The sequence below is a fragment of the Siniperca chuatsi genome, linkage group LG6 (genome assembly GCF_020085105.1).
Source record: "Siniperca chuatsi isolate FFG_IHB_CAS linkage group LG6, ASM2008510v1, whole genome shotgun sequence".
NCBI lineage: Eukaryota > Metazoa > Chordata > Actinopteri > Centrarchiformes > Sinipercidae > Siniperca > Siniperca chuatsi.
The window spans coordinates 29134527-29156591 of record NC_058047.1 but is presented as its reverse complement, the minus strand read 5'-3'; the positions used below and the strand labels follow the sequence as shown (position 1 = coordinate 29156591).

Below are 22065 nucleotides of genomic sequence, written 5' to 3'. Positions count from 1 at the left end.
GTTATGGTATCAAAGTTTGTGAAAAAATATCAAAGTTGTATGAGGTTGCAAAGAGCCGGATCTTTTCACCACACCGTCTGTTCTTTACAAATGTTTAAAGATTGTTACAACTTTATATAAATAAAGATGGATCTGGAGACTGTTAAATTCGTTTGAAACATTTTTTATTCAAATAAAGCCAGCTAGGTGATAAAGGTATATGTTTCTTTCGTTTTCCTGATCTTAACTGCGGAGGTGATGTTTCCATCTCATAGTCCCAGCGTGGTGCTAAGGGCGTCTGTTTTTTTTTCTTTCCCTTCTTCAACACTAGGGGTGACCCCTCATCGTCGTCGTCCCAAAGCGGTCCTCCCTTCTGAAGTTTATGATATTGCTCGCGAGCACGGGGGTTACTCATCAAGGATGAAGGGATGTTGAGCTCCCTTAAAGTATTTAGAAACCCCATCCATCCCTTGGGTTCTCTGGATTTTTTATGCGTGACGGAGAGATTTTTAATCAGGTCTAGCAGGTGTGAGCCTTTCACAATCTCTCCTTTATGGACAAACTCTCCTGAAGGAGCCCATCCGCTCTTGGTTAATTTCTTCATAATGTACTCTGCATTGTTACGGTAGCGAACAGGTAGGTTTTGCAGCACCTCGCTAGCAGTTTCATCCAGCGTTACTTGCTTGTCTTCTCACTGATTTTCTTGTTCCCCGATTCTTGGGTTAGAGTCAAAGTGACACGACGGTCGTCTTTCTCATCTTGTTTGAGTAATGTCAGGTATCTTTGCAGCAGAGCGTTGTATTTTTAATTTTATCATGAGCGTTCAAACCCTTTTCATTTAACACATCCCTCATTTTACATCCAAATCATTTTCTGCCGTCACGTCTCATCGTTTCCCGGCGCGGAAGCAGAAGCTACCGACTGACTCAGACGGTTTAACTGTTATGGCGAAATCAAAACATCTTTTGACTCATGATTTATCTTCTTCTAATAAGCCCGCCCAGCAACTCTCCAAATATCGGCACCACCTCTGACAGTAAAGGTAAGAGAAAACCTCCAGACTGTTTTCTCAGAGCCTGGTGTTTGGTTTTTAGACTGTTTTTTTTATTGGCCAGCAACTTGATAATTTTCTTTTGTTTTCTGAGTTTTTTATATTGAGCCGAGGTCAGGGGAATGTTTCCTTTTAAGAGGTTTAAGGAGAGCTCGCACAGAGACTGCAGAAAGTCAGATGAACAATGGTTGAGAATATCTTTACGTTTCCGAGGCGTGGCGTGACATAAAGCGCGTAGTAAAGGCGCATTTCTTTTTAAGCGCGCTGACATACTGGATCAGGATTTGGATTTAGGTAGATAGACGACGGGCCACTGATGGGGGAGTATTCCCGTCCTTAGTCTGTATTGTTCTGGGCAGCCGGGTGTGAGATCGATGATTAAATACCCATGAGGATCTTTGGTAGCATCTTCAAAACTTTCTAATAAAAAGGCTTTTCGTCCGGGAAACATTTGTTGAGCCAATATATTCAGCTGTAATCTGTCTCGAGGGTTTTTAAACAGTACCAGATAATTACTGTTTAAACTGATGGTGCGGCTGTGCTTACCTTGATGGAAAAGATTTTGAGTCAGCATCATGACGGACATGTTCTTGTGATGTCGGTATTGTGTAAAAATTTTGACTACATCGGGATGGTCAGAGGCCTGAAAAATGACGTCGTCCAAAATAATCAAATGATTTTGGTCAGAGGGAAACAGTTTTTCATCATCAAAAGAATGAGGCAGGCCTTCAACAAATTTAATCTTTTTATTCTTCTTTTGCAGTTCAGCATACAATGGTTGAAACGATGTAAAAATCCATACAATGTTATCAGGCAGTATATCCATCACATGATTACAGTTTTCCAAAACAGACTTTACAAAATAAGTCTTGCCACAGCCACTCGGTCCTGTGACCAGACAAGAAAAAGGCACTTTCAATCTGGGGTCAAAATCAATTTCTTCGGATGAAAACATTTTCTCCTCAATAACCAAAAGGCAGTGTATGTCCTAGACTCAGCAGCCGTCTTTTATCATACACAACTCTGAACTTTTTTTGGAATGACGTGTTTTTTAGAAGGAAGCCTTTCTTATCTCGCACAATATTGTGCTGAGGGATTTCAAGGACTCCCCTCTCATCAGAGTTTTGCACATAATCCTGAACCAGGTCTTTGACGCTATCAAAGTTGACAATTTCACAGCACTGGTGCGTCTGTGTAATGCCTTTTATGCGTAAAACAACCTTGTTGTTTTGAGTTTGGTAAGCATAACTTTTTGGACCCGCTGCCACAAATTCTTTGATGCTATCTCCCCCTAACTCATCCGTCAAATCTCCCAGGTAATTACCCAGCTTGAGAAGCGTCTCTCCCTCTTTTGTGACATAGATGAGGCTGTCTGTGTCGCAGTAAAGGACTCTGTCTTGCAACTGTTCCAAATATCTGTACAAAGTCAGACGTCCGTAGGCTGTGGTGAAAGCGGCTATAAAAATACTTTGTTTGGTAGCGGGATACAGCGGTCTCCGTAAGACCACTGAACCAAAGCCACTTTGTCACTGACGAAGGAGAAGTAGTTGACTTTATATTTTTCAGAAAACATGAGGTTAAAGAATTCTTCCGGGTCTGTGACTAGTTTGGTTTGTGTTTGGTTGCTTCTCTGCGCAAACTTACCCCAAAAGGAGTTCAGACATAATTTAGACACTTGTCTTTTAGCAGGGTTTGGTCTGATTTTATCCGCCTCCAGCAAAATCCCCTGGTTTGCATGATAGTCGCTGATGTACTTTTCTCTGCTTTCCTGATCTACAGCGTCGGAAGGGTAACCCGAAGCTTCCTGTTTACCTTTCAGAAAAGTGTGCATATAGTCAACAAAAATAGAATCACTGCGTCTATCAAAGTGCCATACCTCAGTTATTTCAGCTATCCGATAGCCCATCTCCAAAGCCTTGTTAAATTCAGGAGTGACCCAGACACCTGTCAACGCCCTGTCATCATTGCTATGCCAACACGGACCCTCCTGCAAATTGAGCTCGGCGCATGCTCGGCACAGGGTAAACACAAGCTTACCCACCGTCGTTCTATAGGGCAGGACTGGAAAGTACAACTCTCTCGGCGGGTAGACCCTTGCCCTGATTAGCCCAAAGTAGCTTTGAGGTTCTTGGAAATCTTTATAGATTATTTCAGGGTGCCCGAGAGGATAGGGGAAGTTGGTGTTACAGTACGGATAGAGAGATGTCACATCTACATAAGAGATTGTCTCGTTCGACGCAGCGGTGTGTCTCAACTTTATAGCAGAGGTACGCCCTCCGTACAAAGCTTCGCGGGGTGACAATGGCTCACGCATGATGATGAGTTTTACCTTGTGCGTGGCTTCTAACTCACGTAATTTCTCCTCACAGCGTGTGTGCAACTCTCCGAAGGGGCGACCCGTCAGAGGACAGGTGTCGTGCGCTTGATAGCAAATTGAACAGCCGTGATAGAAACATCCTAGAAACTCATAGGCATATTTCACCCCACCGATCTCAGCATACCCGTCTACAAAGAAGCGCCCCAGCTGTTTTTCCCCCTTATTTAAAGCATGTTGGATAGGGATGCCGCGGGTGTGTGACAACCACTCTAACCACTGGATACCGGCGTTTGAAAATGTCTTGAACTGACGCCTGTAGTCGTCCGGAGAGGGGATCGCTAATGTTTTAGGTGGTAGAAAGTTTGTCAGAAACACCTTCATGCATGCCGACGCAATGGTCGCACGGCTGAAGGGGTCAACGGCGGTTTCAGAGATGTACTGCTTCCTGAAAAGCATGCAACCCTCAGTGAGAATGTCTACATCATTTTGACAATAGAGGCGAGCCTCTTTCATGAAGTTGAATGTGCCGTGCCGCACCGTCGCATACCAGCTGTAAAAGTCTGTTAGTTGCTCCGTTGTCATGGTTTCAATACCGTAAGCCTGAGGGGGAGGGTACTCGCCTGTATAACTCAAATGGGCCTCTGAGCTGAAACCATGAGGAAAGTACCCCTTTATCATTGAAACCGAGCGCTTTCGGGAAATTAGCTAAACGCATGGTTAAAAAGGATAGAGAGTCGATGTATCTTTGTTTGTAATCGTTATCGGTGATGCAAATTACTTTTGATCCTTGCATAATCAAAGAGGGCTTTAATCCCTGTTCGACCATGGCTTTGATAAGGAGGTAGCTGTCAAACCCTTTGGCATTGTGGGCTATGAACACTGCGTTTTTGTACAAAGGCCGTCTGAAATGCAGTAGAAACTCTTTGGCACAATCTGTACCCTGAGAGCTCCATGTTTTACCATCTAAGGTTCGTGTACACACTAAAAACGGAACGTGAACGCCGTTCTTGTCAACGTATGTTTCAAAATCATAAAACACCACTTTTTCATTGTGTTTTGTTTCAGGGGGTATCGGTTGGATGTAGCACTGATGAACCTCAGTCTCAGAGTCAGAGTTCAATTTCTCGTCGCAAATTTTACATTTCGCAGTCTGACATTTGTGTTTTTTACCGTTACCGTTTATAGCACAGTAGTACAGCCTTGCGCATTTGGTACATTTTTTGTACAAATCACAAGCGCTGGCATATGTTTGACTTCTCGATCTCTCTGTAGGTTCTTTGTGTTTGGCCAAACAGAAAGGCGAGCGACACGTTCTGTTGCATTGGTCACATACAACAGGTTGACACGGCCTCTGTGTACAACCGGGGTCAAAGCATACGGTGCAACGAGCTTCGCAAGTATGGCCTAACACGGTGTTAAAACCTGTAAAGCAGTGCTCACAAACATAAGGCGAACCTAGAAAGGCTTTGAGATTTTTAACCGCATAGTAGTGATTTTGGAAGAGAAACAAAATCAGGGTTTTACTCCGTCTTGGGCTATTTGTCAAGAATTTGCGGAGAGCTCTGTCTTCCTCGGTTCTGTAAAACACTACAATTGTACAGTCCAACGCGGTTTCAAATTTAGGGATGTCGCTAAAGGATACAGCTGTCTGCTCGTCTAACCCTACATCAATTTGAATCTGTCTACCGCGTTCGAGGGCTTCTCTATCGCTGATATCAGGATCTAACAGATGAGCCAGACAGATGGCAAAACATAGTTGATTCTCTCTGTTGTGGACAATGTACAGAAAACGTCTTTTTTTTTAATGATTTCACTGTCTAGCATTTTCCCAAGAACTCGTTTCCCCCCACCCCTAGGGTTCTGGATCACTTCTACAACAAGTTCTAGCTGACCATCGGCCATAACGGCCCAGTTAGACTGCACAACACGGAGTAAGAGCCTTTCAAAGTCGGCTAGGCTGGGGAGCTCATCATTCTGTAAGACGACCGAGACGTTACTAGGGAGATTTTCCCCGCGCAGCTCTAACTGTACCGCATCCCGAGGAGTCACGTATGCTAATGCATTTTGTAGTAACGCATCGGCATGCCGTAGAGCTGTATTGTAAAAAATGCTGTAATCCACTATTCCATCTGCGTTAAGAGGGGGTGGAAAGTTTAACAACTGTCTGATTTGATAATTTGCAAATCGGCTTCGCCGCACAACGCGTGGTTGTGGGGAAATATGAGCACCTCCCTGCTGCACGGGAGGACTGGGTATGCTGAGATCGATGTAGTTTGGAGGCGTCTGAGGGTCTGATAAAGTGGGACTTTGTTCGAGTTGGACATTATTTATTCTGATTGTTTCATTTGGTGATGATTAATTCTCTAACTGTTCAAGGTTAGCGAGAGCTTGATTTAAAGCAAGGAGAGGATCTACCGGCTGTTCGGAGCTGTTAGATGTAGCGGCTGTGTCATTTTCATTCAAATCATTTTCAGTTAAATCGTTTTGAAAACCCGACGCATTCTGGAGATTTTGTGCTACTGTGTCTGTTAAACTCTCTAACAATTTAAGGACATTATTTATTCTGATTGTTTCATTTGGTGATGATTCATTCTCTAACTGTTCAAGATTAGCGAGAGCTTGATTTAAAGCAAGGAGAGGATCTACCGGCTGTTCAGAGCTGTTAGATGTAGCGGCTGCGTCGTTTTCATTCAAATCATTTTCAGTTAAATCGTTTTGAAAACCCGACGCATTCTGGAGATTTTGTGCTACTGAGTCTGTTAAACTCTCTAACAATTCAATAGCTAATAAGGTGTGTTGATCCATGACCTCATACAAATCAAACGCTTTTAAAAACCTTAAATCAGCATCATTGCAATTATACAGATGATAAAAATCACAGTCTGAAACAGTTTACAAATTGTCACTTTGTACACCTATCTTCTGACAGAGGAGCCAAAAGGCTCTAGACATCAGATCCAATTGCTGGTGTGTAGCTCCGCAGCACCGAGGACACCTGGATGGTCTGGACCTGGGTCTGTTTGCTGGTGACAAAAAAGAAAAAGAGAAACAAAAAAGAAAACATTAACTTCATAAACGGGCAGATTTCATAAACACAGCAACCCCTTAAGGTATGTAAACAAACAGCCAGACCATGTGTGTGTGTGTGTGTGTGTGAGAGTGAGAGAGTCACAAACTTGCTGTGAAGCCAAAAGTAAGGTCCAAAAACAGCTGTTTAAGAGAGAGTGATGAGAATAACAAAAGCAAAACCCCCAGAATTTATAGCATCTTATTCGTAAATTAAAAAACTCCAAGATAACGCTATAACTCAACCGTCACAATTAATAACAGTCAAATACAGCTTATGAGACTCCGCTTTTGTAGAAAATTACGTTTCAAAGCAAGGCCTATTTAATATCACACATACAACTTATCTCTTTATATTTAAAAAAAAAAAAAAAAAACCCACCAGGATAACGCTATAACTCAACCGTCACAGTTAATGGCTTATAACGACACACAGTCAAATATACCTTATGAAACTCCGCTTTTGTAGAAAGTTCATTTTAAACATGGCCTATTTAATTTCACACATACAAAACCTTCCGTGTATGCTTATGATGTAAAATGAGAGAAAAGGAACGTACATTGCTCCCTTCTGGGTAATTATTACATTTATACGGCATGAATGAATCGTCTCACAATGTACTGTAAAACAATTTAAAAAGCAAATAGACTTACAGCGTGCCGATGGAAATCCTTCGCTGGAAGCCCCGCGGGATCTCGGGTATGGAATCTCAGAACTGGTTCTCCTGCGGTTGCGACCCGATGAGAATCCTGGATCCCTGTCCGCTGGTTGAGGCCTCTCCGTGGTCATCAGCGGTTGATTAGCGGGTGAGACAGACTCCCGGTGAAATGGCGGTTGATCTTCAAAATTCTGACGCGGTATCACATCAGCTGGATCTCTTCCGGTTAACCGGGCAGCCTCTAAAGATTGTATAATGTTTTGACCGTCTGAGGTATGCCATGTTGCGTCATCCTGTGGCTGTGATGATGGCGATAACCCTTCTTGGAAATATTGGTCCAAATCGCCCCACAGATCTAGCATAAGAAAAAGTTTTTGATAAATATTCTGCGTAAGTTTTAGGTTTTTTAAAAAACAAAACAAAAAAAAAACTCGTAAAAAATGTAGCAACTCACCGGGTACTGCCTCTGAAAGCACAGATGAGGAGTCAGTATCAGACGAGGTCTCGGATGTTGAGGTATCAGTTGATGAATCTGAAAGATATAATTTCTAATCACGGTAGGAAATAAAAGTGTTTTAGATATTTCAGTATTAAAAATACGTAATGTAGACCTGTACTTACCAGACTCCTCTGCTTGAAGGTTCACCCCTCCGTTTAGAGTCACTGCAAAGAATGAAAAATTCCCTATGTTTCTGCCTAAAGGTTTTAACGCATAAAATTTAGCTTTAAAGATATAGGTAATTTACCGGATGCTTGAGCCATTCTCCGCTGTCAGGTTCAGAAGTCCTATTCTCTCAGATACGGAGACACAACACAGAGACCTCTCCACACACACACTATCCCTGCTAGATCGGAAATAGCTGGTTATATACCTTGTGCTCCTCCAGGTACACAATACTATGTAAATGCATAAATTTCACACTTCCTCCAATCTTCTTGATCTTCACAGGACGCTGCATTCCATTCTCCAAGTTTTTAATATCCACAGTCACTAGGTACCCCATATCTTTATAAGTTCCTGTGTGTGTGAAAACAATGCAATGACCAAACAGTCTATATCGGCAGGATGCCGGTTCCGGTCTGCCAACACTCATATGCATACATTCCCATTTCTAGCTAAATTACCCCTAATTAACTGCAGAGGCGGGGTGACAGCTACAGGGTGCCGACTCTGGCCTGTCAACACATAACCTCTTGATCTTCTCTGATTCCTGTGTGTGTGTGTGTGTGTGTGTGTTTGATGCAGAGATTAGCCTCTGAGATTTAACATTTAATTTACTTTCTTGTCATTTGAGATGTTTATTATCCAGAGCTCCAACACGGGGCTTCACACAGAAACATACAAATGTACTTTGACATTTGACATCAGGCTCGGTGTTAACGATACTTATTGTAATTTCCTATTATGATATTGTGAAACTTTAAAGTATAATCTTTTTAAAATATGTCTTAAGACCATAAAAGAGACATTTCTTGATCTGTCTTCATACAAAGGGCCTTCTGAAAGAGCAGGAACCATTGATCCTTTTAGGGACACAGGATGTATAGATGTTTGAGAAATGCCTTAGACAGCTGTATGATCAGAAAGAGCCACTTATTGTAATTTCCTATTATGATATTGTGAAACTTTAAAGTATAATCTTTTTTAAATATACCTTAAGACCATAAAAGAGACATTTCTTGATCTGTCTTCGTACAAAGGGCCTCCAACATTGATCCTTTTAGGGAAACAGGATGTATAGATGATTGAGAATTGCCTTAGGCAGCTGTGTCGTCGGAAAGAGCAGGGAAGATTGATCCTTTTAGGGACACAGGATGTATAGATGATTGATAATTGCCTTAGGCAGCTGTGTGGTTTTCTTTACTCTGTGTGTGTGTGTGTGTGTGTGAGGAGATTCACATGCCGATTTCAAACTGTCTTTAGGGTGATGGTATTACAAAGGAAAATCTGACGCCCTCATTCCTTGATCTTCACACAATCTGCACAGGAGTTGCAAGAGATGCTGCATGTAGACATTCATCAACGGATATCTTTACATTTATTCAGCTTCAAAACTTTAATCATTTATTTTTTATTTCACATTTTCACAGAATCATCGCCTCACGCAAGCTCCTCCTAACCTATTTTCCCATTGGTTAACCCTCCCTTTGGTTCACGCAAACTCCGCCTACCCTCCCACATCTTTCCAATTCAGAAAGAGGGGGGTGTTTAATCAAAGGTCAAAGGTCACCATCCATCATCCTTCAATTAAAAAGTGGCAGAAAGTATTGTTTATCTCTCTCTTCCGGCTCTTTGCAGCCTCATACAACGTTGATATTTTTTAATACCATAGCATCATTTTTCATCACATCATCTTGATACAAAGACAGCACATTTTCAAAAGATAGATTGCAGGCTCTGGCATAAATAATAAACACAATGCTGACCGCACACTGTAGATAGAACGTGTTGAAGCTGACGGTTGTGGTATAAAATAGATTCACAATGGTTTTCTAAAAATTGCAGAAAGAAAAAGCTGCCTTTTTTGCCTTCCTCGAGAGTGAGGTCCAACCAGTGCTCTCCTGGTTCATATGCAGGGTGTGTGTTGACGATAAAAAAGGCTGGAAGTCTAATGGATTTACGCAGTAAAGGTAACTGATCCATGGCCCACACTCCGCAAAAAGCATCTCCTTGTAAATGACATAGCAATCCATCTAATTGATGATTGTTCATATTGTCTAATAGTCCACAAGCACCTGTCATTTGGAATTAATCTCCAAAATAGACTCGTAACAAGCAAAAATGATGAGAGTGGTAGTATGGGGCAAAGGTTCTCTGAATCTCATTTCCAGTCTTAAACTTCCGTTGGAAACACATGACAATGCATAGGCATCTTCAAATCATTCATCCCCCGCTGAAATTCCTCCCGGTCGATGCTTAGAGGTAAATCTTTCAAGTGTCTCCCTGTGATATTTAGGCATCGTCCCCAGGAAGATATTTTCCTGTTTACATATTCTGGAATTCTCCAGGATGGAGTAAGTTTTTACATTCACGCGTGATAAAGGGTAGAGAGCATTGCCCCTCATTAAAGCTGATGCATGACCTAAATGCACAGCCGGGGAAATGGTGACTTTCTTGACAAATAATGAGGCCCCCAGTATTTTTAAACAGAAAGTGCTGGCGGCGGTGCCCACGAGACAGAAGGTGTCGTTAGCTCTGGTCAGCTTAATTCTCAAATCCACAGAGTTCAAGAGAAGCCTCTCACAAAAAAATATGTCTGTGTGAAGAGGACATAGCAGGTGAAGCTCTTTAGATTCTGAGGTGAACAGAGCTCTCTGATTTAACCCTGTTTTGACCGTTATTTGGTACTATAGAGTCCATAGCACCGGCTGTGTCTTTGTAAAATAACCCAGCAGTGAACTGACTTTTTAGCATATGGTCTGAATACTTGAGGAGGGTCTCTATCATCACTCTGTAAGGGTGAGTTGCGCTGGATTATGAAATTAACCTATCCCCCAGAATAACGTCGTATTGGTTAAAAATTGTATTCAGAGGATAATTGATGAGACCCACTGCTGCGTCGGCGACTAGGTTTGATCCATCGGCGTTGGTAATTTTCACACAAAAATGAATCAAAGTATCATTCAGATCCATGTATTTTTTCCCATCTCCGGGTGCTGAAAATATATCCAACTCACCCATAGTGCATTCGGCCGATTTGTGATGTAAAAGTGCCATATTTGTTTTCTAAAATATATCTCCGGAGCTCACAACAGCATGCTTTCCTTTGGACTTACTGCTCCCTACTGATTTTCTCTTTTTGGACCTATGTTCTTTTAGTCGCTGCCCGGGAGGTCTCTTCCTCAGTCTTTTGGCTAAAACCATCATACCGCCGGATCCTTCTTGAGCCCCGTCGTCCGATCGACCCCCTATTCTACTAACCGTGTGGCTTATCACCTCCGAGGCAATGTTTTTTGCGGCTGATTTAAGATGAGGCTTAGCAATGGTAAATTCTTTTTTCACCAAAGGCGATACTAAATATTTTAGAAAAAATCTAACCGATTCCTCTACCGTACATAACAATTCAATTCAATTCAATTTTATATATATAGCGCCAATGTTTAGGCACACAGCACTTGGTTAAGCTAAGGGAGATTGTGGTCTTGGTTTAATACAGAAATAGTCTGTAGTTCAATTCAATTCAATTTTATCTATATAGCGCCAATTCATAACAGAAGTTATCTCATTGCGCTTTTCCTATAGAGCTGGTCTAGACCGTCCTCTTTATAATATTAATTACAGAGACCCAACAAATCCCACCATGAGCAAGTATTTGGCGACAGTGGCAAGAAAAAAACTTCCTTTCAAGAGGCAGAAACCTTGGACAGAACCAGACTCAATGGTGGGCGGCCATCCGCCACTGCCGTGTTAGGTTTTGAGAGAGACAGAGAGAGAGGGGGGAGCGGTTTGGGGGAAGGGATAGGGTTAGGGAGGCACAATGCCTCAAGACCACCTAGAATTTAATAGTAGAATAGTAATTGTAGTGTTAATATTAATTATTATAATTATTATTATTATAAATTAGTAATAATAGGAATGACAGCTATAGGAAGAATAATGTCAGCATCAGTAACAATAACAACTGTAGTAGCAGTTGTCGAGCAGGAACATGGGGGCAGCAGGCGGTCCACAACCACAGACCCAGACCCGGCACCTCCAGAGGCAGAAATACCTGCTGAAAGTGACAGAAGGAGAGAGGAGAGAAACGAGAAAGCACAGAACTACGGGAGAGAGAAGATGTCGAGTTAGTAACATGCAGTAATGGGATAAAAATGCATACAGATGGAGAGAAGGAGAGAGGAAAGAGGTGCATCATGGGAAGTCTCCCGGCAGTCTAGGCCTATAGCAGCATAACTAAGGGATGGTTCATGACTCACCCAAGCCAGCCCTAATTATAAGCTTTATCAAAGAGGAAAGTCTTTAGCCTACTCTTAAATGTAGAGATGGTGTCTGCCTCCCGAACCCAAACTGGGACCTGATTCCACAGGAGAGGAAAAGGTGCCCTGTAAAAACCAGAGAGAGCACCCCCAACTTGATTTTCATAATAACTCACAAAATGGTGAGGATTGAGCCTCTGATGATTTTTTGTCACAGAGGATTTTTTTTGGAAGGTCTAAAATGGAGTTTCGCGATAGTCTTCCCAAAGGTCAAATTTACAGGGTTATTTTGATCCGTCTTTATCTCACTGTGGACGTTTGCGCTGTGTCGCTTGACCACTGGTAGGTAGCAGGATGGATTAAAATACTACGTGATGACGTCCCCATACGTCCCTTCTATAGCGATTGTAATTCTATGTATTGTATTGTATTCTATAGCGGAGCGTAAGCGTTACCAACCAGTTGATGTCGTACCACATCACTATAACAATACATGTGATAAAATCCTCCCTTTAAATCAGCCGGATAGGTAGCCAACCTTTGATTGAAAACAAGCCATTTTCCCGGCTTAACCCCCAACATGTAAGCCACAGGGGGAAGACCTCATAGATGATATTGACCCCCTGCCTGAAAATCAAATCTCTTTTGAATGGAGCTGAACCCTAAATAAATATCGGAGACAATTTTTCTAAGAAAGGTGTTCAGCTCTGTCTTGAGCTGGTCCAGTTTGTGATAATAACCTCCCCTAACTCGCTTCTCTGACGCTTCATCTTTGGGTATAACCTCCATTCAAAATTAGCTTCCTCATTAGAAATATTATAGCAGGTGTGGGGGTATGAAATCTCTGTCAGGGCTACCTCCCACGGGCCTTCTAAATCAAAATGCTGCACTAAATCGACGTGGTAGCTGGAGCATGGGGCATCCGGCACGGGGGGGGGAGACTAGACTAGAGCAATTATTAAATATCTTTCTTGTTCCCCCTTTTTTGTTACATATACATGGCTAAAATGTGCCTAATATTTCTATAGGCTAATGAAATAATACTGGCATTTAAAAAAAAAATTCATTAGGCTATTTTTGGTGCCCCCTCAGCACTTGGTGCCCTACGCACAGTGCGTGATGCGCGTGGCGGGAGCGGTGGCGCTGTATATCAGAAATACTTTATTGATCCCCGAAAGGAAACTCTTTGTTACAGCAGCTCGTCTTTATGTCAATGCACACAGGAAAGTACTAGCAAAAATATATAATACATTACACTATAAAAACACTATAAAAACAGGTCAATAAATTAAGTACCAGGTGGGTATAAAATAAGTGTGAAGTACCAAGTGGGTTTACCGGTTGAAGATGATAATACAGTCTAATAATACAATGTAATAATATAAGTAATAAGTAGTGGTGCATGTACTGTCGAGTTAAGTGTAGCTTATTGAGATTATTAAGATATTGCACAGCAGTAATGGAGGTATATAATATCAATATCAATAAATAGGAAAAACTAACTAATAGGGAAAACTAAATATTGCATGGGAGTATATGTTCGGTTACTGTAAACAATTCATCAGTATAACTGTTGATATTTTTTATCAAACACTCCTCTCAGTTTGAATATTCTCACCAAATCTCCCTCCTTAAAATTCATCTTTAATTTGTTTTTGTCGCAGATGGGAAATGTACCTTACAGGTTTTCAAACACTCGAGAGACTTTTTCTGACATCACCTGCACAGGCGTCATTTTTATACCTTTATGATCACTGTTGTCAAGCAATTTCTGTAAGTCGTCCACATACCTACGGCTGTTTGTAAATACCTCCACATTCGTGTTTTCAGCGTTAAATCTTTCAGTAACAGATGCTTACAGTTCACTGGCAGTTGCAAAATGATTAATTCTTCATATCTTCATCAACCCCACAAAGCTCTTGTTAAAGAACTCTTTGCCCGCATCCGTTTGTAACTTTTCAGGGGTCTGGCTTTCCTTTAAAATACAGTCAAAGTCCTTAGAGACCTCAACCCCTGTTTTTGTCTTCAAGGCTCTGGCATAAGCCTGTTTTGAATGATGACCCTTAGTAAATAATTGTACCCATCATTGTGTTCGGTCAAGGCCTGCATATCACAAAGGTCTGCCTAGAACTGATTTAGAGGTTGTGGTACAAACACTCCATTTCTGACAAAATGTATCCTTGCCGGTTTATGCAGAGTATACGAGTCCTGTTCCGATAAAAAATCTTTGACACATTCTTCGTTGACTTTTTTCCCCCGTTTCATCCTGCATGGCTCTGCGTAGTTGTTCCACTCCCCATAAACTATCGGGATGTGAGGGACTATAATACATTCATACATACATAATACATTTTTTCATGACATGACACTTTTTTCAGCCATGTTTCCAGCTGCCCTTTCTAGGGTTTTTTGAAAAACAACAATAAGACACAAGCTTCTTTAAATCGTTTTATTGACTATAAACACACAGCATTTCTCAAAGTACTGGAGGTTTACTTCAACACGTTGATTCCACCCATATGGTAAATATCATCGTGCAATGTTCTCAATTCATTCCAGGTATTCAGATATATGTTGTTTTGTACATAATAACTCACAACGTCTACAAATAAAGTGTAAAGAGTAAACAGATGAGACATTTTCATGCAAGAATCTTTACTCATCTTTTTTATGATTTTACAAAAGGTATCAGATACAGAACATTTGTTTACTGCTAGCAATGTGTCGCTTACCATCTGATCCCAGTTTTCTACTACTACTACTTTCTTACTAACATTTCGAACAACATCCAAAATCTTTTCTAATCTAGCGACTTCGCCTCTAAAGTAAAAAACATTGTTATCCACAGCATGGGTGACTCTGTTTTTAATCACTTGATCTTAAACATTGATTAACTGATTAACAATTACACATTCCTCTATATGTCAAAAGTTTTCTGCAATAATTACCCTTTTTTAATCACTCAATTCCCTTCCAAAAGTCAGCAACATAGTTCATCAGCTCAATCTTTTTCTTGTCTTAACCGATCAGTGCGTTGTACATCTTTCAATTTCTCTCCGATGCGTCTTTTTGAGGTTATGAAGAAAGGCCTCAGGAGCACCGTGGACTCTGTATGCAGACACGTGGATATGGCGTGCCAGAAGTGCCCATTGAATGGCTCTGATAAAACGGTCTGTCCAAAGCCGTTTGTCATCTCATTGTAGTGCCGTTGGAAGAAATAATCTGGCATCTTAAACAAACATTCGTGTTGTTGCTGAATCTGGTGATCAATTTGACAGCCGTTACAGATTTCAGATCTGTATGCGGTCAGAACCTTGCTCAACAGGCAAACCACCGTGGCTCTCACTGTGTTCAGAAATAGGTCAGAGAGCACCCCGTCAGGTTCGTCCTCTTTCTTGGGAGAGGGGGGTGGTGAGGCACTTGGAATTGAGGATACCGAAGAAGAAGAAGAGGGCCAGTCGAGGGGGGAGATGGTGTAGGAGGAGGTAGAATCCAGTCAGGGGTCCCCGGCGGTGAACGTGGGGGTGTCGGATTGAGGGTAGGGCTCCCAATGTGCGGTGGTGCTGCTGCTTCAGGAGCCGTATCAAGCTCTTGCGGTGCTGCTGCTGGGTTCTCCTATGGGATCGCATGCATGGGCCTCCTCCTCCACAGGATAGGCTGACAGCGAGGTGGTGGTGGAGAAGGGATCATCGCATTCCCACCCTCCTCTCAGAGCTTGCACCAGCAGCTAGGTTCATGATGTATAGCAAAACAGGTTGGTTGTACCCTAAGAGGGATCTCGGCTGCCGATGGTGCTGTCGCAGGGGTCCAGATGGTATCCAGGCTCCCGGGTCGCGGGATACAAGGGAGAGCTATGGCTTTTCTCAGAGTCTGAGATGATTCTGTGTGTGAGTGTGATGTTGCCGCGGTACCCGTTTTAAGTGGAATGAATTACAGGGCGGAGTCAGCGGAGGAGGAGTTGGGGGTGGTGTCTTCTGTAAACAGAGTCAGAATGTTATCATCAGAATGTCTCGATGTCTGTCTGAAGAGATCCTTCAGTTTCTGCTTTTTCAATCATCATTTTCATCCACACCTTGATGGGCAGCCGTAATGACGTCTGGAACACTCCGCATTCAGTACTGAAATATTCCAAGACGAATTCGACCACCTGACAGCTCGAACGGTAGAACCATCTGCCCGAATCCAAGCTTTTCGTCTCCCAAATGTTGCAGGTTACAATTTTTTTCGGGGCAAGCACTGGTGGAAATTTCTGTTTAACCTGCACAAGCATTTGTGTCTGTTTGTCTTTTGTTGCAGGTTCCTTTCCTTCATTTGCTCTGAGGGTTGCTCTGAGGTTGTTTGAAACCAGCAGATTCAGCACAGACCAGTCCAATGATGTAAGCGTTGCTTTTGGAGTGAGGGGGCCAAACGTTTCTCTTTTATCCAACTGGTAAAAACAAAGCTCGTTGACTTCATAATTGAACACGTATCCTCACACACCTCCATCTTCTAAAAGCCATTCCTCCTGAAGCGCGTTGGGGGAGGTCTCTGGATCCAAGTCAAATACAACACCTGTTTCTTGGGTGCGCCCCCTGGTGTTGCATTTTGATAACTCGTCACAGGCATCTGGCTGATCATCTTCAACTAATTCATCTTGTTTGATGTTTCAGACCAGAAATATTCTGCTTTTATTAATTTTTTCGTTTCATGCAACCTCCTCCTAACTATTTTCCCATTGGCTAACCCTCTCATTGGTTCACGCAAACTCCACCTACCCTCCCACATCTTTCCAATTCATTCACACCTCACTCTGCACCAGACAGACAAGAGAGAAGGACGTGTCTTTTTCTCCTGAAAGATTAGATTTTACAGATGGTAAATTTGTAAATTATTTTTATACATTTGATACTATTGATTTCACTTAAATGACTGAATTATTTAATCATATTATTTCATTTACAGTGTTTTTTTCATTCCCACGCCTACTACTCGCTCCTGCTCACCACGCCATTTAATCAAGGTCACCATCCATCACCCGTCGATTTATAAAGTGCCAGAAAGTGTTGCATATCTCTCTCTCCTGTCGATCTCCTCCTCCAGCTTCTCCATTTGGTCTGTAAGCTGTATCTTCTAATTTTCCCATGTTTGTCTCCGCTGAACCTGCCTCATGTGAGTGGCCTGCCCATTCAGCCGCCTTTTCCGGGTCCTTCCGGTTCAATCTTTAGGCGGGGGGCCTTACTCGGTGGGATTTTCTTCAGATGCTTGTTGAACTCGCACACCAACATTGATCTGAGCTGATTCTGAGATCCTGAGAGAGGTTCACTGGCTCACTTCTCCCCATCACCATGCTGAACTGTCACCTGGTTATCGGTGAGTAAGTGGGGGAAGGTCCATGGAGGAGATGATGGATGGATTGGGGTGAGCCTGACTGGGCCCTCTTCGATAATAGAGAGATTATATACAACCCTTTCTGCCAAAATGATGGATGGTGATTTTTGATCCTGACCTTCTCTCCAATGAGAGAATAGAAGGTGGAGTTAGCATGAGCCAATGAGAGAAGAGAAGGTGGAGTTATCATGAGGCAATGATTGGATTCGATGAATGGATTTGATGACTGAATCAATCATGAAGTTGAATTAAATAATCTGTGTACCTGTCTCACAGTTGTTCAGGGTCTGGTTTTGTTGATGAATCCAGGACTGCTTCACCACCTTGAGAATATACAATGAGAAGAACTGTGAGTTAGAACCGCTTTTACATTGCTGTTTAACTTGGTAAGCTTTGTATCACTTTGTCAAACACTTACCTTCATCGTCTCTTAGGAAAGTCACTTAGGAAAAGTGTGCTATTTCAAATAGTCAGAATTTCTCCTCTCTTCCAAAATACCTCCTCTCTCCCTTTGTTCTCTGCTGAAGTGACTGCAGACTGTGAGTGAGGAATGTGACTCCAACCCCTCTCTCTCTCTCTCTCTCTCTCTCTCACACACACACACACACGCGCGCACACGCACACAGAAGCAAGCAGGTTTCATGCTGGATAAAAGAACATGGGAAAAAAGTGACATATGGGCTAGGGTTAGGGTCAAACAGGCCTAGGCTTAAGGCATGATTTTAAAACAACCATTAGTGCCTTTAGGTGCTCTGACAGCTATGCTTTTGGAGCAGTTGAGCATGTAGTACAGACTTAGAGAAGAGGTGTATTTTACTAGAAAAATGTATATTCACATATTCTTGAAAGTGATCCTGATATTACACATTAACATTTTCATGGCTTGGAAGCATTTGTAAATGTTTATCTGTCTCCTGACCTCCGACCTAGCTGAAATCCAAGGTGGTCTTAAGTATCAGTTCAATGAAAGGGCAGTTTTCCACAGAAGTTGACTATTTACAAAACTTTGTTTTTTTAAACTTTTAGGGAAATGTAGTATTTTTTGCTCCACAGTTTCCACTTTAACCAGTCTTCACCATTCTGCAGCTACAGAGCAATACCTCAGAGTGGGTACGTAGTTTTTATTTTAATTTTAATTTGTATTCTGTTTATGTCTTTCATCTTGGATCTAAAAGGCGTTTTCTTTTTTACAGAGGCAGATTAATATCACAGAGAAATTTTTACACTGACTGAAGTACCTGATAGTGATAAGCAGACCTAACTTTTAATTCTGTTTATTATTTGAAATTTTATGCAGGTTGTAAATCTCTGTCAAATCTTTTCTCTGTCATTTCACACAACAGAATTATGGGATGTGAACTTAGAGTTCCCATTTGTAAGTAGGTCTACACTTCAGAACCAAGCGCTCCAGTTCCTCTTCCGGTTGCCTACAAACCTCCAGAGCCAGCTGACAGCTTCTTGGTACCTAACAGACCTCCAGCAGATACCTTTGCATCACAACAAGGTACGTATCCAGTAACCCAACCTGACGAAGCTCCAGAGCAGGGGAACAGCTTCTTGGTACCTGACGAACCTCCAACAGGCAGCTCCTTAGTGCACCCAGCACCGGTGTTGAGAAATCATCTGGTTGTGGGTTGAAAACGGATCCAGAGCAGCTCCGGTGTGCCCAGGTGGAGGCAGAGACAGTACAGTACCAGCAGCAGCAGCAGCATCAGCAGCAGCAGCTCCGAGACTTCTTCTTCTTCAGAGAGTTCACGCAGTAAGTCTTTTAAATATATCTATATATATATCTATATATATATCTATATATATATAGATATATATATATAAAATTTAACCCCGCAAATGTAATACCAAGCGTCTCAGTCTGTATCAATGCTTATGTTTATCCGTTGCTCTCTCTCTCTCACTCTCACTCTCACTCACACACACACACACACACACACACAAACACACACACACACACACAGACTATGGTTAATCTCTCTGTTTCTCTGTTTCTTACCAGGGAACTGGACCCGATCCAATAGGCAGAGACGGTGCAAAACGTGTTGTCGAAGGACACAGATCCACCTCGGTTTAATGAGTGATGCATTCTGGATCATGAATAAGATAGGTGAATGTATGTGTATGTAGCGGTCGTGATTTGTAATGCGTTGAAACCCTCTCCAGCACTTAACCAAACTCAGATCAATTCTCAGACCCTCTGAATCCCATAAACAATGCTTTCACTGAACTTGAACGCTTACAAACAACAGACCCTTTAATCTCCTCTGCCTCCCCAGACCCCTTGGGTGGTGTAAACAATGTGGTCAAATACTTAACGTCAACCGGCCATCAGTCCATCGATACAGCAATCTGTTCAGTCAATATAGCGAAGAGGAAATGCGGATCAAAACACCAACAACGATTCCTTCCAACCAAGGGTGGAACAAAGAAATAAGACAGGTTTTGAGAATTCTCTCCTCCTCCTCCCAATGGTGTAGCCAATTATGCCTTACATTATAATGGTACATTGCAATGTGTAGATGAGTTGTTACAAAAAGCCTTCTTACAGGCAAGATGTCAAGACATAATACAACTACAGTTGAGGGGCGAGCATCTGCGTAGTAACGTTTCAGTCATCTTACAGGCCAATGATGTCACAAATGTGTCTGGTTTTTAAAAACTCCTGCTTTGCATCGTACAATCCAAGTTGACCATTATGTCAGACGATGAACTAGAAGTGATTGAACAGGTGGTCCGTAACCCTCATGGCGGCAGTAAAAGAATGTTGGAAAAAATGTTAAACAGCAAAATTGTAAAAAAAAAAAGAAAAAAGGCACTTTCTGTACGTCGTACAAACCCCTGAGAATCAATTGTGCTTCGCCATCTGTTTGGTTCATCTGATGCATCCCAATCTCACCAATACAGAAGCTGTTGAGAAATACAGAATAGGGTGGGTTTGACTGAACAGGCCGCAGTGACCTTTAATGATATCCCAAAATTTTAACGGGCTTTGGACTGTAAAATTATAGTGTTTTATAGAAGCAAAGATGATCAAAGCCTCTCTAAATTCCAGATCGATTACCCAAGACGAGACTTCTATTCCAAAATCACTACTACTGCGTTAAAAATCTCAAAGCCTTTTTAGTATCGGCGTACGTGTGCGAGTACTGTTCCGAGACTGGAAATGTGATTCAGAGAGCCCTTAGTGCATACAACCATGCTTATCATTTACACTTGTTACGAATCTATTTTGGAGATCAATTCTAAACGACAGGTGTGGGACTATTACTGAGAAAAGATTAACAATCATCATCTGGAAGGTCTGATCCGTCATTTACTGGGAGATGCTTTTTGCAGAGTGTGGGCCCTGGATCAGTTACCTTTACTGCAGCATTCCTTTAGACTATCCGCCTACCCGGAGAGCACTGGTTGGCGCTCACTCAGGAGGAAGATGGGGAAAGCCACCTTTTTTGACTCCTTTGGATTCCCCCTGATTTTTCACCATTTGCGAAAAAAGCGCGACTAGCTTTTTTTTTCTTCTTCTTTCTTTCTTCTTGCTCGTCTTTAGGTAGAGTCAGAGTAATATGACGTTACTTGTTCTCCCCTTGTTTGATCAGAGCGAGGTATGTTTGCAGCCGAACGTTGTATTATAAAATATTTTCGTAGGCATTCAACCCTGGTTCGTTTAATATAGCCCTCATTTTTTTCATCCAAATTATTTTTGGCTATGCGTCTCATCGTTTCCCTGCCGCTGGGAGCAGAGGCTGCCATCTGACTCAGACGGTTTAACTGATGCAGCGATACCAAAAACAACTTTTGACTAATGACTTTAGGTTTTAATGAGTCCCCTTAGAAGCTCTCCAAAGATAGGAACAACCGCCGAAAGCAAAGCCCGATGTTTTCTTTTTAGACTTTTATTTAATCGGCCAACAGGCTGAAGATTTTCTTTTTTATATTGAGCAGAGGTCAGGGGAATGTTTCCTTTTAAAAGATTTAACGAAAGCTCGCACAGAGACTGAAGAAAGTCAGAGGAGCAATGATTGAGAAAATCTTTACATTTCGAGGTGTGGCATGACACAAAGCTCGCAGTAAAGGCTTGTTCCTTTTTAAGCGCACTGACATGTTGGGTTAGGGTTTCGTTTTAGATAGATAGACGACGGGCCAGTGATGGGGCAGTACTCCCGATCTTAGTCTGTATGGTTCTGGGCAGATAGGGGTGAGGTCATAATTATATACCTGTGAGGCTTTTTGGTAGTGTCTTCAAAACTGTCCAAGAAAAAGGCTTTCTGTCCAGGAAAAATTTGTTGAGCTAATAAATTCATCTTGAGGGTTTTTAAACAGCACCTGGTAATTACTGTTGGTAAAACAGTAATTACCTGGTGACTGATGGTATGACTGTGTTTACCTTGATGAAAAACATTTTGCTTCAGCATCATGACACTCATATTCCTGTGGTGTCTGTATTGTATAAAAATCCTGACTACTTCTGGATGGTCGGAGGCCTGAAAAATGAAAAAATGACATTATTATTTTGCAGTTCAGTGTACATGGGTTGAAGAGAAGTGTAGATCCACACAATGTTATCAGGCAGTATGTCCATCACGTTCACATTTTTCACCCACTCGGTCCCACAGTCTGACATGACAAAGGCACTCGCAGTCTAGGATCAATTGGGATGGATGAAAACATTTTCTTCAATATCCAAAAGGCAAGGTTTGATC

At 42.0% G+C, this 22065-nt stretch overlaps 1 protein-coding gene across 2 annotated transcripts; it reads right to left on the bottom strand.

The window, feature by feature from the left end:
- Positions 1-4557: 4557 nt before the first annotated feature.
- On the bottom strand, positions 4558-18002 carry LOC122877721. Of its 2 annotated transcripts, XM_044199653.1 has the most exons (7): positions 17775-18002; positions 17622-17679; positions 7819-7914; positions 7694-7735; positions 7527-7604; positions 7068-7427; positions 4558-6370 (listed from the first exon to the last, which is right to left on the bottom strand). In XM_044199653.1, exons 3-7 carry the CDS (start codon positions 7832-7834, stop codon positions 6240-6242), a joined length of 627 nt encoding a protein of 208 aa, XP_044055588.1. In that variant the 5' UTR covers positions 7835-7914; positions 17622-17679; positions 17775-18002; the 3' UTR covers positions 4558-6239. The 2 variants fall into 2 exon arrangements, with proteins under 2 accessions (XP_044055588.1, XP_044055589.1); XM_044199654.1 differs by lacking the exons at positions 17622-17679; positions 17775-18002 and having other exon boundaries at positions 7819-9153.
- Positions 18003-22065: the final 4063 nt, after the last annotated feature.

Excerpts from the sequence above, each read along its gene's own strand:
- LOC122877721 (XM_044199653.1), bottom strand. Across the intron at positions 7,605-7,693 it reads CCTTCAAGCAGAGGAGTCTG|ATTCATCAACTGATACCTCA; the intron begins GTAAGTACAGGT and ends TATATCTTTCAG. Across the intron at positions 7,428-7,526 it reads GCTTTCAGAGGCAGTACCCG|ATCTGTGGGGCGATTTGGAC; the intron begins GTGAGTTGCTAC and ends TTCTTATGCTAG.